The sequence below is a fragment of the Artemia sp. Qi Xiang Cuo genome, chromosome 8 (assembly GCF_049724085.1).
Source record: "Artemia sp. Qi Xiang Cuo chromosome 8, ASM4972408v1, whole genome shotgun sequence".
NCBI classification, from domain to species: Eukaryota; Metazoa; Arthropoda; class Branchiopoda; order Anostraca; family Artemiidae; genus Artemia; species Artemia sp. Qi Xiang Cuo.
This window is the reverse complement of record NC_142801.1, coordinates 33,325,648-33,342,576: the sequence shown is the minus strand read 5'-3', so window position 1 is coordinate 33,342,576 and position 16,929 is coordinate 33,325,648. Positions and strand designations below refer to the sequence as shown.

The window sequence follows — 16,929 nt, the reverse complement described above, 5'->3', positions numbered from 1 at the left end:
GAGCATTTATCAACAAAAGTGTCGATAAACGTCTTTAAGTATGCTTTCTGATTGAATTGCAGGACCCTATGTATTTTGGTGATCTTGAAACCAATGTTCACCATCCAGTGCAAAAGCACGTGGTGAACAACGATATTCTTTTTAGGGTCCAAATCAGCAATCAGTTTTTGCTTAGAGGGGGTCCAGTGCATCCCCATATCCTCAACCAATGATCGATTGTAGGGGCTCAGTGAGTCTCTGCTCACGGGTCGATTGATAGAGGGGAAAAAAAATATCTGACTGAATCGTGAAGCACCAGTGGAATATGCCCGTCAATTTCAAAGAACCATCCTTGTGGCCCTTTGTCCTCGACGGTGGTAATTTCAGGGAACTCACTAGGATTCTCAAGGTATTGATAGTTACCAAACGGCCAAGAGTATTGATACATTGCCCAGGGGTACAATGAGTTCAAGTCCAAGAACACTGCATTTGACTTTGTACCGGTTGTGCTGTTTTGTCCACTCTGATCGGTTGACAAGACGTGATTCCCATGAAAAACAAACCCTTCCCTCATTGAACGCTCTAAAAAAGGGTGTTGATCTACGTCGGTGATTAGGCCTATTTCCTCCCTACTAATTTTTAAAATCAAATCCATCACCAAATGTGGCGTGGAAAAATATTAACCTATATCTAACCCGAACTCTGAATAGATTTGGTCTGTGTTCTTACAGACTATATCCAACAGAGTTAAAACGTCCCTGGCCAAGTACAGTCTACAATAATCCCACCCATTTTTACAATTCCCCTTAGCCCACAACTTCTTGTCAAACTCATAGTCCTCAGCTGTGAGTGAAATGTAAAAAGCTTCAATTGGAGGTAGTTTCCACTCGCTTAAGCGAGTGCCAGAACAGTATTAGTCATATCCTTGTACACCTTTGCAGGACAATAGGTCATATATCTTACTGTCTGGAAAGTGCTGTTTAAGCAAGGGAAAACTATCAAAATTGTCGCTTTTCTGCATTTGAATCAATTGACTCAATGCCTTGGGAAAAAAACTAAAAGAATCTAAAAACTTGATTTTTTTCCAACACGTATGCCCATTATTTACTACCTGCCATTTCAGCTCGAGAAGCAACAACTTCTCGGCCAATTTGGGAATAATGTTATAGGTAAATGAACTGTTTACCCATGGACTGTCTACTCCTCCTTCGTCCCTGTGCATACGTGCCAGTGCCGGTAAAATAAATTTTAAATCATAATTTGAATTATGGATAAAAACTGGGATAAAAAACTGGTGGCTAACATTTAAGTTACACGATTGATGCGCAAACCCTCTAAAATTACTACCCCCAGAGGATATTTCCTGCCACAATTGATTATGGTATCTGACTTTCCCCCGCCCCCCTCTTTTCCCTTTAGTCTCTTTATCCTCCTCTACAAACTCCCCCTTACAAACCCAACATATTTTTTTGATTTTGATTGCCAAACGATCCTCTGCATACAACACCCTAGAATAAAGTGTATTTCTAAAACGAGAAATAGCGCCATTAGCTGTGCCAATTAACTTAGTCAGTGCCTTGATCATACACTCTCTCTAATCCAATGTTTCTACTATTTCTAACAACCGCATGGTGTTTCTACTATTTATAACAACCGCATGGGCATAGGACACTGCAATAGCTTGGTGTTCATTGATTCGATTTGGAAATTGAGAATCGTTCACCTCCACCAGCTTAGCTTCACAATCCAAAGATATTTTGTTGGACTGGAGGAGGGTGTTTTGGAAATTCTTAAAACGTAAAATAGCCCTATCCCCTGAAACTGTTTCCACTGTCTGGTAGCCATGCCGTCTACAATCCTTCATGTGATTTTGCAACTTTAATTCTGTCCAAAATCGAGAGAGGCATGTTGGACAGTAGAAACATTCCCCCCTAGTCATACCCTCCTCCAGAACTCTACTGATGTCTGTGATTTGGTTAAAATGGCCAATTGAATGGGCCAGGTCACTAGATGGTGGTGTGTACAAAAACAAGACCCAGTGTTCGACTAAATCAATCGATGGGCTCCATACAGGAAAAACCACTGATTTCTTTTTTAAACAAACCCCATCCTCAAATTTATTGTCAAGCTTAACCACTGTAACATCAATATTTAAATGAGTATTGGCCGTTTCAAAAATATCATTAGATATTAGCGCTACTAGGTATTTTCCCTCTAAACAAGTGAAATCTACAATGGGGAAATTGGACCCCTCCTTCCCATGTACAGCCCAATCGTCTAAATTCGTCTTGGTTCGTCTAAATTCGTCATCTGCTAGAGGCTGAAATGCTGATATAAGGAAAGTGTACTTGAAACATTTTTGATCTGTTTCAAAACAGATCCGCTGGACACCACGACAACCTACTAAATCTGGATTATAATTTAAAACTGTATTAAAACTTTCATACCCACCAGCCCCCCCCTCTTAAAATGAAATCTTTCTTAAATTTACAGATATTAACGCTTAAATTTTCAACATAAAGAACTACAGAGCCGCTCCCATTTTCGTTATAATTCTCAAGATGTGTAATAATATGACCTACCCACTCGAAAAAAACACCCTCAAAATTTTTAAATTTGTATAGATCAATCGCATCTCGGAATGTATATAATGGTGGTAAACTTCACGTTTCCCCTCATTTAAATACAACACCTTTAAAACAATTGAAACCTTAATTGAATCCCTCCCCCCTCCCCACAATTGAATTTGATTCTCCAGCAGTGCATAAATTCTATCTAAGTAGACATGCACAATTTCTATGGTGTCAAACACAACATTACCACACAAAAGCGAATTAAATGGGTCACCAAAAGTTGCAGTGTATACAACTATTTCATTTAAAATTGAATTTGACAGCTGAAGTTCGGGAAATGTCGTAAATTGGTTATTACCCCCCTCCCCCTCTTGTATATCATCAACACCCCCTCCCCCTCCCCCAATTTGTTCAATATTTGGGGTATGGGAATCCACTTCATTCGATTGAAGTGGATTCGTTAGGTTATCGGGGGCTAGAGGAGGATTCCCTATTAAATCTCGGGTAAAATCATCCAAAAGCTGTAATGTGTTTTGACTCAAGTCCCCCTGCTCATCTGCGCTATAATCTACATTAAAATAATCAGTGAAAAACTCATCAATATTAAACGATATTTCACTGTGTAAAATGATATCCCCCCATGTTGAATTGTTGGAGAGCTCCTCTCCTTCTCCAACTGATGAGGATGATGATGATGATGACGAGTATGGGACCAATGCAACCTATAAATGAAAAAAATAGCTTATTTTCAAAGTGTCTAAATCACCCCTACTGTTTAAAAAAAAAATTAGATTATTATTTACATGTGCTTAGCAGTAGCATATACACTAGTCAATCGATATCCAACTGAAAGAAAATCCAACTTAACGAAAATCTAAAACCGGCTTTACATAGAATTTGAATTTGATTTTGTTCAAACAACCTCCCCCCCTCAATTTCCACTATATATTACTCCCCCTCCAAGCCGGCCATCGCGGCGCTTCCCGCGGCGCTTCCCAGACCCACCGGCGCCACTTCCCGCTGGCGCTTCCCGGGCCCCACAGCGCTTCCCGGGTCCCGCGGCGCAAAAAGCTATCTTTTTCTTAGAAATTCCCGGCCCCATACTTCACCAACGTGAAGAAACTTTTTTTTCACTTTACAATGATGGTGATAGAATTGAGGCATATCCCCTTCCCCCCCCCCCTTTTTTTACATAATGTCCTAAAAAAAATAGTGTTAGACCATAATTTTGGAAATAAGTCGTTTCTCTACTTCCTTACACGTGTTGTGAACTCCAACTGAGCTTAATTATTGTAATCTCGTCTGTTCTGTTTCTAAGTGTATTCAGGAAACAGTACAATTAAATTCGAGAACCGTTAACTCTTATTGAATGTCTCTCGTCCAAAATCTTGGCAAGTTGTAAGGCAGCGAAAGTTGATCTAAACAATATTACGCAAATTCGAACACTGCCTATGTGTAAGAGATAAATGCTATAATCTCTGTCCTTCAAATTGAGTGGGGGAAAACATCTTTTAAAATCTATGACATAATTTTACAGTGTTTAAAAAAAAGTGAAAAGAAAAGTCCTAAAAGATGGGAGAAAAGGTAGAAACTAATCAGCTTTGAAAAAAACCGCGCGGTCTTTACTTGATAGACCGAATCCCTTTCCTCATAGAAAATTGTGTTTAAATAAAAAGCAGTTTATAACGTAAAGAAATTTCTATGAAAAAATATGATCAGAATATAGCTAGACCTTTTCGGCTTCACTACGAGAATTCAGCAGACTGAATGTATACGATAATTGACCTGATCTAGAAAAGGGGGAACAATGTCCTTTAATATCTCTGCAGCACACTTTTACTGTGCGATGAAATGAATCGATTGTTGGAAGACAATCCTTAAAACTAATATTCTAGTGAAAAAACAGCATTTTGAGATAAAAAGGTTCTCTAAAAGTAAACTAGAAATTAGCTAAAAATATTATTATGAGAGATAGCAACAGTTTATGGACTACAGTGGGGGGGAACAGAGAAAATAGGAAAGATTAGAAAGAAAAAAGAGTGGTTTGACAAAGCAAAAACAAAAAAAATTATATTTAGATATCTCTCAGGGAGGGGGGAGCAGAGAAATTTAAAACAATGGTTGGGGGGCGGGGGGATAATATTTTAATATCTCTGAGACACACACACTTTTACAGCGCGATGAAAAATGGCTATGTTTGAGATATTCCTATGAGTTAGCTAAGAAAAAATGCTCACATTTGCAAATTCCGGCTGTATTTGAGTGCCCAAAGGCCCAGGCGAAGCATGCTGTACCTCCTAACCTTGTGTTGGTGGGGCAGCTCTTGAAGGTCCAGCCATTGCAGATTGCACGGAAGGCTTCGTAGCTAGACTGGGGCTTGAAGGGTGCTCATTTTTGGATTGTAATAGGACCACAGAAGGCCCCGCAGCATAACAGGGGTTCAAGGGGGCAGTATCTTTTTCGTGTAAGCTGGGGATAGTCACAGTCTCACTTCGTTCCTGGAGTGCAGATGGACTCGTATCCCTCCTGCTTTGTTTTGGCGTCGTGTAAGGGCCAGCTTACTCAATCATGGATTGTCTCACTGGGGCTGCCTCATCCTCTCTCGCCCTCTTGGATGGAGGGGGTACACATTCTTCATAATTGGCCTTAAAAAAGAAGAGAAAAATTTAGAATGGAAATAATTTCCCCCTTTTTTTTTACAGAAGAAAAATTAGTACTCATAACGTAACCATAATTTTGTCTAGAAAAGCATTTATCACTAAGAAGCCCCCTCCTCCACCCTTTTTCAGCAAAGCAAAAAGTAAAAATATACTAAATTGAGAAATCAAATGCTATTTTAATTAATTAAAAATGCTTATTCATAGACATCCCAGCCCCTTACTTTTCACGCAAAGAAACACTTTTTTTTCATTTTACAATGAGGGTGATAGAATTGAGGTATTGCCCCTTCCCTCCCCCCCCCCCTTTTCACCAATGTCCTAAAAATATTGTTAGTAATTATTTTTGGAAATAAGCTGTTTCACTCTTCCATACAGGTTGCGAATCCACAAGCTTAATAAACAGCAATCTCTTTCTGCGTGAAAGTGTTTTTAATTTGACTGGAAAAACAATCCTTTTTTGATCTGTGGAACCTTTGGCTAAACCGCTAGTGTAAGGACTGACATGCAGGAAGTGCAATTGTGGGGTGTCAGCTAATTATAATCTTGCGGAAATGTTTTGTCAATTTAGCGGCTTAACGGCTAAGGGATTGACATAAAGTTGACTGTCACTTTTAGATAGGCTTACAGAAAGAATAAATTTATTTCTATTGGAAGAATTATACTTGTAAAAACAGTGAAGGGTTTTGAGGGGGGTTTAGGTAGTAAAAAGAACATATTTTATGTTTTCTAGCGAGTATAAAGATAGCATGGTGGAGGAGTTTTTATTATAGTGGGAGGGGGAGGGGGGACTGACTTAAATATACTTGAGGGTGACCAAGGAAAATAATTTTATTTTGAAAATAAAAAATGAAAATGTACTAAAACAGAACTTACATTGTAAATTGAGGCTGTCAAGGTTTCAAGCTCATCAATAATTTCAGATGTTCTATCCATTGTGTCACAATACTTTCTGATAATTTAATCACAATGCATGTCTGTTATATACGAAATCTCAAGGGTGAATTGCGATGTAATGGGGAAAACCATATGTAAGCGAGCCTCTGATTGGTCTAGAAGGAGATGTAACCGACACGCTGATTGGTTTAGAAGGAGACTCGTGATCCTGTTTCCTATTTCTGGATCATAACACTCTCCCCTAGTGCGCACTTAGCCAAACAACAGCAACAATAACAAATAAATCGACCTTGAAACATCCATCAAAGTGAGAAAAATCCTGTTTTTTTATTCTCACTGACAAAAACCATCTCCCTAGGGACTCTATGCCCATATATGGTGTTCGTACAGAGTTAGACTAAATTGTAGATGGCAGCAGGGGTGAATCGTGGGACCTCCTGATAGGTATCTACTTCCGTGATCTTTCTTCTGGCAAAAAAGCAAAATTCCACATTTTCGTAGATAGGAGCTTGAAACCTCCACAGTAGAGTTCTCTGATACGCTGAATATGATGGTGTGGTTTTCATTAAGGTTCTATAACTTTTAGGGGGTCTTTCTCCCTTTTTTAGAAAATCAGCCAAATTTTCTCAGGCACGTAACTTTTGATGGGTAAGACCAAACTTGATGAAACTTATATATTGAAATCAGCATTAAAATTTGATTCTTTTGATATATCTATTGGTATCAAAAACCCGTTTTCTAGAGTTTCGGTTACCATTGAGCCGGGTCGCTCCTTGCTTACAGTTCGTTACCACGAACTGTTTGAAAGATTGACCTTGTTGGATTCTAACTTGGAGTTCAAGGCTCATATTAGGTTAAACTTCAAGGCTCATAATGTTTGGTTGGATCGTTTTGAATAAAACTAACTGTTTTACCTCTGGATTTTAAATATCTAATCAAACAGTTCTTGGTAACGAACTATAAGTACGGTGCGAATCGGCTCATTAGTAACCGAAACTCTAAAAAACGGAATTTTGATACCAATAGATACATCAAAAGAATTGGATTGTATTTCTGATTTCCAAAACATAAGTTTTATCAAGTATAATCTTACCTATCAAAAGTTACGCGCCTGAGAAAATTTGGCTGATTTTCGAAAAAAGAGGAAAAGACCCCCTAAAAGTTATAGAATATTAATGAAAATTACTCCATCAGATTCAGCATACCCGAAAACCATACTGTAGAGGTTTCAAGCTCCTATGTACAAAAATGTGGAATTTTCCATTTTTTGCCAGAAGAAAGATCACGGATGCGTGTTTATTTGTTTTTTTTTTCCAGGGGTGATCGTATCGACCCAGTGGTCCTAGAATATCGTGGGAGGGCTCATTGGAACGGAAATTAAAAGTTCTAGTGTTCTTTTTAAGTGACCAAAAAATGGAGGGCAACTAGGCCCCCTCCCACGCTAATTTTTTTCCCAAAGTCATCTGATCAAAATTTTGAGATAGCCATTTTGTTCAGCATGGTAGAAAATATTATAATTATGTCTTTTAGGATGACCTAATCCCTCGAAGCCCCCAGGAGGAGGGCTGAAAGTTATGAACTTTACCCAATGTTAACATATAGTATTGGTTATTGGGACCCGGCCCAACGGTAACCGAAACTCTAGAAATGGTATTTTGATACAAATAGATACATCAAAAGAATCGGATTTTAATGCTGATTTCAAATAAATAAGTTTCATCAAGTTTAATCCTACTCATCAAAAGTTACGCGCCTGAAAAAATTTGGCTAATTTTCGAAAAAAGGGGGAAAGACCCCCTAAAAGCTATAGAACCTTAATGAAAATCACACCATCATATTCCGCGTATCAGAGAACCCTATTGTAGAGGTTTCAAGCTCCCGTCTACAAAAATGTGGAATTTTATTTTTTGCCAGAAGAAAGATCACAGATGCGTGTTTATTTTTTTTTTTCAGAGGTGATCGTATCGAACCAGTGGTCCTAGAATATCGTGAGAGGGATCATATTTACGAAAATTAAAAGCTCTAGTGCCCTTTTAAGTGACCAAAAAAATGGAGGGCAACTAGGCCCCCTTCCACGCTCATTGTTTTCCCAAAGTCACTCAATCAGACTTTTTAGAGAGTCATTTTGTTCAGCATGTACAAAAATATAATAAGCATGTCTTTTAGGATGACTTAATCCCCCGAAGTTCCCGGGAGGAGGGCTGAAAGTTATGAACTTTACCCAATGTTAACATATGGTATTGGTTATTGTGAAGTATACAGTACAGACGTTTTCAGGGGAGGATTTTCCTGGTAGTGGAGGGGGGGGGGTCGGGCAGGGACGTACGCAGGGGGGGTCTCCGGGCCCGCCCCCCCCCCCCCCCGAAATTTGACGATTTTTTTAATTTTCCCATAATTTTCTGATTTTTGTCACATAATAATGGGTTTGAAGGATTTGCCCCCCCCCCGAAACAAATTGGGCCCCCCCCCCGAAACAAATTCCTGCGTATGTGACTGGGGTCGGGGCTTATGTAGGAGGATCTTTCCATGAAGGAAGTTTTCATGGGTGTAGGGAAATTGTTATGAATGTGATACCTGACTTCCCAGCATTATTTAAAAAAAGATCAGAAATTAAATATAAAAAACAAGTTTTTCAACTGCAACAGCAGCAACATCAAAACTTTAAACGAACAGAAAATATTACATATATGATTGGGTTCACCCCCTAGTCAATACCTCGCTCTTTAAGCCAAAGATTTTTTAGTACTTTCATAAGTGCTATTTATTCTAATTAACGGCCTTTGTGATTAAGCGGTCATTTTTAAAGAATTGGAACAAATTCGAGATTTCGCTTAAAGAGCAAGGTATTGACTAGGGGGCGAACCCCCTAATATACGTATTAAAAATATATGAATATAGAAGTTTGTTACGTAAGTTAATTCGTAAGTTACGTATATTTATTACTAATAAAAACGTTCGTAAATAAAATTAAACAAGTTTCGAGAAAGCCATTTAACCAAATAAAAGTAAATTAATATGAAAATTTTGTTTTAATTATTCATGTACTGTGAGCCAAGATCAAAACCTGCATTTATTAAAAAACGTTCAAAAATTAAATAAAAAAAACAAGTTTTTTTTAACTGAAATTAAGGAGCGACATTAAAACTTAAAACGATCAGAAATTATTCCGTATATGAAAGGGGCTGTCCCCCCTCAACGCCATGCTCTTTACGGTAAAGTTTGACTTTCTCACAACTCTATTTTTTTAAACAATAAAAAACTTTAGCGTAAAGAGCGAGGCGTTGAGGAGGGGACAGCCCCTTTCATATACGGAATAATTTCTGTTTGTTTTAAGTTTTAATGTCGCTCCTTACTTTCAGTTAAAAAAAACTTGTTTTTTTTTATTTAATATACTATAGGGATGAGTATTTGGAGCTTGCCACTATATGTGATGTTTTTCTTCTTTCTCCCTATATTATATAAACATTGAAAGCATGAATTCTTTGATTTAGTGCTCCGTAAACATAATATTGTGGGGAGGGGTAGACTCTTGTATTTTATTTCGTTATACTGTTTCGCTTTTTGAGTTTATATGAAGATTAGACTCGTTGAAATGTCAGTAAATGAATAGAGATAAAAGGACAAAAATATGTATAAATAAATTTGAATGAAAACACGGAGGCTGAATATTTTTAATTGAATCTCAAAATTCTTTTTCAGCTAAGAAAAAAAAATAAAAAGCTCCACTTCAAGAATTTAAAAATGGCAAAAAAAACACAAGATAGACTTTTGTAGTTAGAAGTACTAAAAAGGTGGATTCAGATTCGCCGAGCTAAACAACATTAATATGGTATCAAATATAGCAGAAACGAAATGTCACTTTACGAATGTGTCTAGGCTATAAAGCTTATGTATCTAGAGGGGCCAAAAGGTTGAATCAACGCGGGGTATATGATAGCGCGATATCACTGTCACAAACGAGTTGCCTTCCGTTATGAAATATCTAAATATTTCTCCACTGCAAGTCGTAGCCACCTTAACCATCATTGAAAAAAACTGATCCAAGTTGAAAAAAATAGCTTTTTTGTTAAAGTAGCTTCTGAAGGCAACATAACATGCTTCGACACAATGTTTGTCAATTTCACTTGCCTTTCGTCTAAATATAAATAATATGAGTATAACATTATGTAGCATGGCTGAAAAATACAAATTCTAGAATCTCTTCATTCTGATATAATTTCCATTTGTTTTCTAACATTTTTACTTCTATTTTCTTGTAGGCTATTCTCGTAAAAGGGAAAAGATTTATAATCCTTAGAAGAGAGTAGATACTTTTTTCTTCTTATACAAGTTAGAAACGAAAAAGTTTGTCAAATGCAGATTCTGAGAATTACAATCGATGCTTCACATATCTTTCATTGTATTTGAGAACATTTTTACTGTTCCACCTGGAATATTATAAGGTCAATCAAGTAACTACGTTTTCTCAAAGCATTATAAAAACAGTGGACAAAGCAGAAAAAATAAACGAACTTTAATAATTAAAATAAGGTCTGAGTACATCCGGTACATCCTGAAACCAATTTGTAAATGGAAAGGCAGTGCGGTCTTATAAATTATTTATGAATTAGGGTAACCTAAAATTAGGGAAGCAGAATCATGAAACCCTGTCTTATAGATGTCGTTTGAAGACGCCGAGAAACAAAAAGGAGAAGAAAAGGAGGAAGGAAAGCCTGATCCTTTGTGTCAATTGGTTACAACTCTTATTCGAGGTGCTACCACAGAACGTCAGGACACAGGAGGTGAAGATAATTTGTACATGTCATTTGCCTGCATTATGGCGAAGTAAGTCATTACTTTGATTGGATTCATGTACCAGAATTTCTTAGGTGGTGGGAGTGGGCGATTTCGTCACAACAGCCAAAACAGGAGAATTAGAAAAAGAAAAGGCAGAACTAGAAAAATTGAAAACAAGCTTAATTTCTATCAACTAAAAATTAGATTTTGATTAGCAGCTAAACTTAAATAAGATCCAACCTGAGATTTCTTTAAACAGACAGATTCTTCAGTTTTAAAGAAATTTTTCATTGAATATAGAACAGCTCGGGCTAGGTCAGTGTACAAAACATATTATTTAGAAAATATACTCACTGCATGTTTTTGCTATAAGTTTTGTTTTTTTTTTATCTTCGGCCCAGTCTAAAGTAAAAGTAAAAAAGAAAATAATAAATAGTCACCATTGGCATTTTTATTTTATTTTTTTTTCAATTAATTTAATGATTTTACTGGGTAGTATTGTGGTTTTTCTTTTTTTTTCTTTCTCAGAGATGGACCAGTGTGTTTTACCAATTTCCCTTTGTTCCTGCTTTGTTCCTGCTTCCAAGTACTTTTGTGTGTGCGTGTGTTTTTTGGTCAATAAGTTTTCTGAATCTGTTGTCTCAAAAGAACCATTTTGGAAATTTCTTGAGAGTAATAATAAAATGTACAGAAAACCGCCTTTATTATTACTGTGGAGTACTTCTGGAGTCACTGAATTAATCTAAATGGATACAATGGGTCAATTTAGGATATGAAATTTATAAAAGGACTATATTTTAATGTATTTCTAAGAAATTATGTTTAAGAACATATTTTAAGAAATTATCCTTAATATATATTACATTTATTTTCAAAACGGAAGTTTTGGGGAGGAAATAAGATGTTAAAATTTACTCAAGTAGCCAAGAATAATCACTGACAGTTTTACGACAATCTTGGTAGCGAAATAGAAACATGCTTAATAAAAAATTTCCTGTACAACAGTCATATATACATGCAATTTCACACTCTAAATTTCATACAAGTGAAGGAGTAACACGCTTCATCTGAACATCTTGTTTCACCCCTAGTTTCCTCCTCTGGAGTCCTTTTAAGAAATATTTAAAAGTGTATTTAAAACGTTTAATATTAGTTTCATTTTAATTTTGTGGCTGCTGTATTTTGCGATCTATGCTCTTAATCCCAAGTTTTTGTGATATTGAATCTAAATTATTTGAAAATTAGTGCAATGCTTATTATTAAATGGTAATTTCATGACTATAATATTTTCTTACCTTCATTATTAAAGACTTTTCCTTTAAAGACGGTAAAAAAAATTGTGTAGCCCCCTACCCCTTTTGGGGCAAAAAATCCTATTTCTTTTCATCTTCTATGCAAAATCTTAGCTATTCCTATATTTAGTTTCCGCTTAATATTTATTTGCTTTGAGGTCTTGTGGAGAAGAAGAAGAGGAAGAAGAAGGTGGTGGTGGAGGTGAAGGTGATGACGAAAATGGTGCATCAATTCATGTAAGTTTACTAATTTAGTTTATATTTTCACACATCCTACTTAGTTGTTTTTATGTAGTCTTTCGTCCTAGCCGACTGGATTGGTGCGCTGGATTTAGGATTCTTTGTCCGAGAGGGCGAGGGTTCGAGTCCAAGTGTGCTCAATTATATTGTTTGGGACGAGGGTCTGTGGTGTGACTCTGTAAGCTCAGCCAGAGTCGACCCAGCTCTAAATGTGTACCTGCAGAAATCTGGGGAAGGTAAACAGGAAGGGTGTACGAAAGCACAGGATGGTTGGCCCCCAACCCCTCATTGCACTTCCTGACTGAAGGGCCAAGAAACGGAGATCAGCACCGGTGGTAGGGACTGTAAAGTCTAATGCCGTATTCTTTACCTTTACCTTTTCGTATTAAACTACTAAGACTAATATTTTGGCGCACATTTTCATTGATTTTAGTAATTGGACAAGAGGATGACTCGGGAGAAAACCTAACGTTTCTTCTATTACACTTAATGCAAAATTAGTGGAATTAGATAATATGATTGGTCAACTTTCTACTTTCCTTTCCAAATCGAAACCGATTCTCTGAATCTGTTGTAGTTTTTGGAAAAGACAATTAATCCAGAAGTACAGGAATCTGTGGTCTGTGAATTTCATTGGACTGCCAGTTGCTGTGAGATTGTCTTTTTCTTTGTCTCCATGATACCATACAACTTAGACTGGCTATCCTAAACCATAATAGGCTTACTCGAGATGTCCACTTTAGACTCACCTTCGCTAACCCATCTAAAAAATTTCAAAGTTAGCAAAAGTAGTCCAGTTTCTGAGCAGGGCTTGTCAGCAGCCCTTATAAAAATGGATTCATGCCATTTTTCTTAGACAAAATGAGGAAACAAATATTTGGATCAATACACCTATAGTTTTGCATTTTTAGGTTCTTACTATGTTGATTTTTTTTTTTTTTTTTTTTTTTTTTTTTTGAACTTCATCAGAAAAATTGAAGCAAATACCTCGTGTTTGGTATTGTGGGTGACGTTTAGTTAAGGTTTCTACTATCTCCAGTTTTTCAAGCTGTGTTGAATGGTGTGAAAAAAAATTAAAGACTTATTTGATAAGATATTGTTAAAAGGAATAGCTTATATTTTTGTCTGAATCTAAGAAGCACTTGTGCATCTTATGTGAAATTACTTTCAATTTTTGCATATTTTTGTAGAAAGACAAAGTATGACTTGCTGGGAGTGCACAGCCCCATTTGGAGCTGAGGGTATTTTAAAAACTTGCAATGGTGACCGCTAAAAGTTTATGTGTATTTAGAATAACTGTGAAAAAAGAAGGCTGTTTTGTCTGAAAATAATTTTTAGAAAATGTTTCTATCAAACTATGTAAATATTTAAACTTTAAGAGCAAATTCATTGTAAAATTCAACCGGTAAGCTTTGTCAAGTTAATGATCAATAATTCCTCAAATCTAAACGTTTTTCAATAAGAAGTTTCACATAGCTAGAAAGCTGTTTAAATTTTGTCATCTTCAAAGGGCTCCTATCCCTATTCAGAGGTCGTCGGGGCTAACTTTGATGCCCGTGCCACATTATAGTCACACTTGTCGATACAATTACGCACGACTACAGCGCCAATTACGTTCGCCGTTTGTAATTTCTCGAGTTGAACATTGTTCAACTTTCAAGCATAAATTTCTTGACTGACCAATCAGAGTCAACGCTTAAGGCATACTTTTTGAAACTAGAAAAGATGGAAACTTAGAACAGCGGTTTTCTATCTGAGAGAGGAATCTGGTAAAAGTTAAAAAGACTTAGCATTGTTAGAGAACAGTTGGACACAAATTACTGTTAAAGCAAACTCTTTAAACTAATTTCTTGCAAGTGTGACGCTAAAATCAAGAAAATTGTCGTGTCATTCATGATATTTAGCTTTCTTTATCGATAGATGTGACTATGATGTGGAACGAGCATGAAGTATCAAATTGTATCTCGTATAAAATCTTATCACTTAGAATCTAAAATGAAAAAAAAAACAATCTTTGTCTGAAGCCTTTTAATGTTCCCATAAAATTGTTTTAGCATCTCATGCTTCAAAGCTTTTTTAATTTTAAAGTTAAATTCTAAAATTTTCGGTAGAATATTCGAGGTTTTCGAATGTTTTAAGATTCTATAGAATTATTTTTATGGAATTTTATGGATTTTTTTTTCTAAAAAGTCACAAAAGTTCTATGGAAGAAAATTCTCAGACCAAAATCGTTTTTTACTTTGTCATTGATTCCAAATATGGAAAATCTTAGAAAAGGTCATTGATATTAGAATCGATTCTTTTTCTCTATCTGAATGGAGAAACACAACCCCCTACAGATCATTTAATCGCGTCTATGTTTTGGTTATAGAGTTTATTATGTTGGTTGTAAAGCTTACCTTCGTTGAATGTCAAAGTCAGTTGTGCTAGGTATATGAAAAACGATTCAGGGGCAAAGGACTCTGCAGCCTTGTTCCAAGGACTCATGAAAACTGTTGCAAAAAAGTGCGTTAGAATTGATTTTTTTTTATCAAAGGAAGTAGGTCCAGCTTACTTTTGTAGAAGTTTGTTAATTTTTTTACTTTTATTCTCAAGCAAACCACTCATATTGTTTTATTTCCTGGAGGCTAATTAAAAACTTATTTTGAACTTATCTTTTAATTACTTTCTTAAATTTTAAATTCTTCTTATTATGTCAATACTCAAATGCATGAGGCTGACACTGAAAAATATCTTACCAATTAATACTATCGTTATTATTTTATTTTTTGTCAAGAGACCAAAATATAAAAGATGGGAGTAGGGGAAAAGAAGAGAATAGATAACATGCACTTTAACTTATATTCCTCAACATTGGTTTTCTTTGCAGGATTCCAATCTCCAGGAGAGGGGAGAGGAATGTAGTAGTAAAAGGCTTTTAGCACACTTTAGATGTTACGTAATCGAAATATGTGCATTTATTGTTTAATTTTTCACATTTCGGAAGAAGAGCCTCAAATATGGAGCTTCCCTCTTGGGTATGATGTTGCTTGCAGTGACATCAGTATATGTAATAACAAAATTGGAATTGGGAATGGTAGTAAAGGAGATCGGTCAAATGCTTTGTATTTAAGTGTTCGACAAAATTAACATTATCTGAATGTAGATAATTATAGGCTATGAAAAAAGTTTAAAAAATTGTCAGAGTTTACTTTTAGAGGTTATTTAAACACTGAGCCAGGCAAACTCTTTTTTTTTCTTGGCTTGTGTTTCAAGAGCTTTGCAAAAAAAGGCATAAAGCTAAATTAGTTATTTGTAAGTTGGATCAAAAAGTTTTTTCAGAGAAAGTAGTAAAAATGGGTGTCTATGGGAATCAAAGCTGTCTTTTTCTCGTGTTTACTTTTAAAAAAATTTCTGATATGTTTTGTACCAGGATTAGTCTTTCCAACGGTTTTAATTAATGTTGATATAAGACTTCGGAGGAGAAATTTTTTTAGCTATTTCAATGTTTCTAGTTAACAATTTATATTTGTACATTGCTTTTTGTAAGATCAACAATTGCTTGGAATGTTTGCGTGCCGAACTTTAATTATTGTATTGGGAACTAAGTTTATAGGACGATTCCAGTTTGTTTTGTTTTTTTCTTAGCTTTGCTACAAATTTACTGCCTATCATAGGATATAGAGGGAATTATTGGTTTACATAGCTTTATATTAACTGTCTTCTTTTCTTACCCGAGGCTGCACATAGGAAAATGCGGGTATTGTACTTTTTTCTATTGCTGCTTATATTGCTTTCAATGTTTTCTCTTCAGCCTTATCCTTGTCATCTGGCAAATCACGCTTTTAAGTAATTTTCTTCGAAGTTTGCTGAATTAAATCTTTTTAATTTGATCAATGTTTCTTAAGGCATTGCTTTTGACCAGTTTTGTCTCTCGTAAGATAAATGAGGATTAATACATGTTCATTGTCTGTTTAGCTAGTGGAAAGTATCCTCGTTGTGTTCATCGTCATTATTATTTTTCTAATCAGAATAAGATATTTGTAGTTTAAATTACACTTTTGATTAATCTCAAATTTAAGCGTCAACCTCCCTATTTCTAAAGATATTTTTTCTGGTGTCTAAAAATTAAAATTGGAGACAAATATTTAAATTAAATGGACGGTAACTAATAAAAGTTCATAGGGAACAGTTCGGATTAAGCTACCTGCTTATACCAGGCCCTAGCTATAACGAGAATAGTTAAAAAGGGTCAGTTAAATTTAAAGAAAATCTAAACATCAGGAATTAGACGATTAATCGGTATAGATCAAATCTGTATTCTGGAGCGAACACAATTAATTTTTGAAGGCTCTAAAACTAAATTGTATCCTTAAATACTTGCTTCTAACCCTGATCGGGATATTAACCCTACCAGACACGTACGCAGGAATTTACTTCAAGTTGGAGGCTGGTAACGAAAACGCAAAGAAAACCCGAATTACATTTAAAATATAAAAAAAAAAATGGGAAACACCGGGTAACTCTCAATATTAC

The 16,929-nt window shown here is 35.8% G+C and overlaps 1 protein-coding gene across 1 annotated transcript in view; it reads left to right on the top strand.

Moving 5' to 3' along the window:
* Positions 1-16,929, top strand: part of RyR (Ryanodine receptor) — a 602,377-nt gene that overhangs the window by 440,787 nt on the left and 144,661 nt on the right. Inside the window, 2 exon segments of the mRNA XM_089093383.1 lie at positions 10,764-10,930; positions 12,333-12,411. Coding sequence (XP_088949509.1) covers positions 10,764-10,930; positions 12,333-12,411 — 246 coding nt within the window.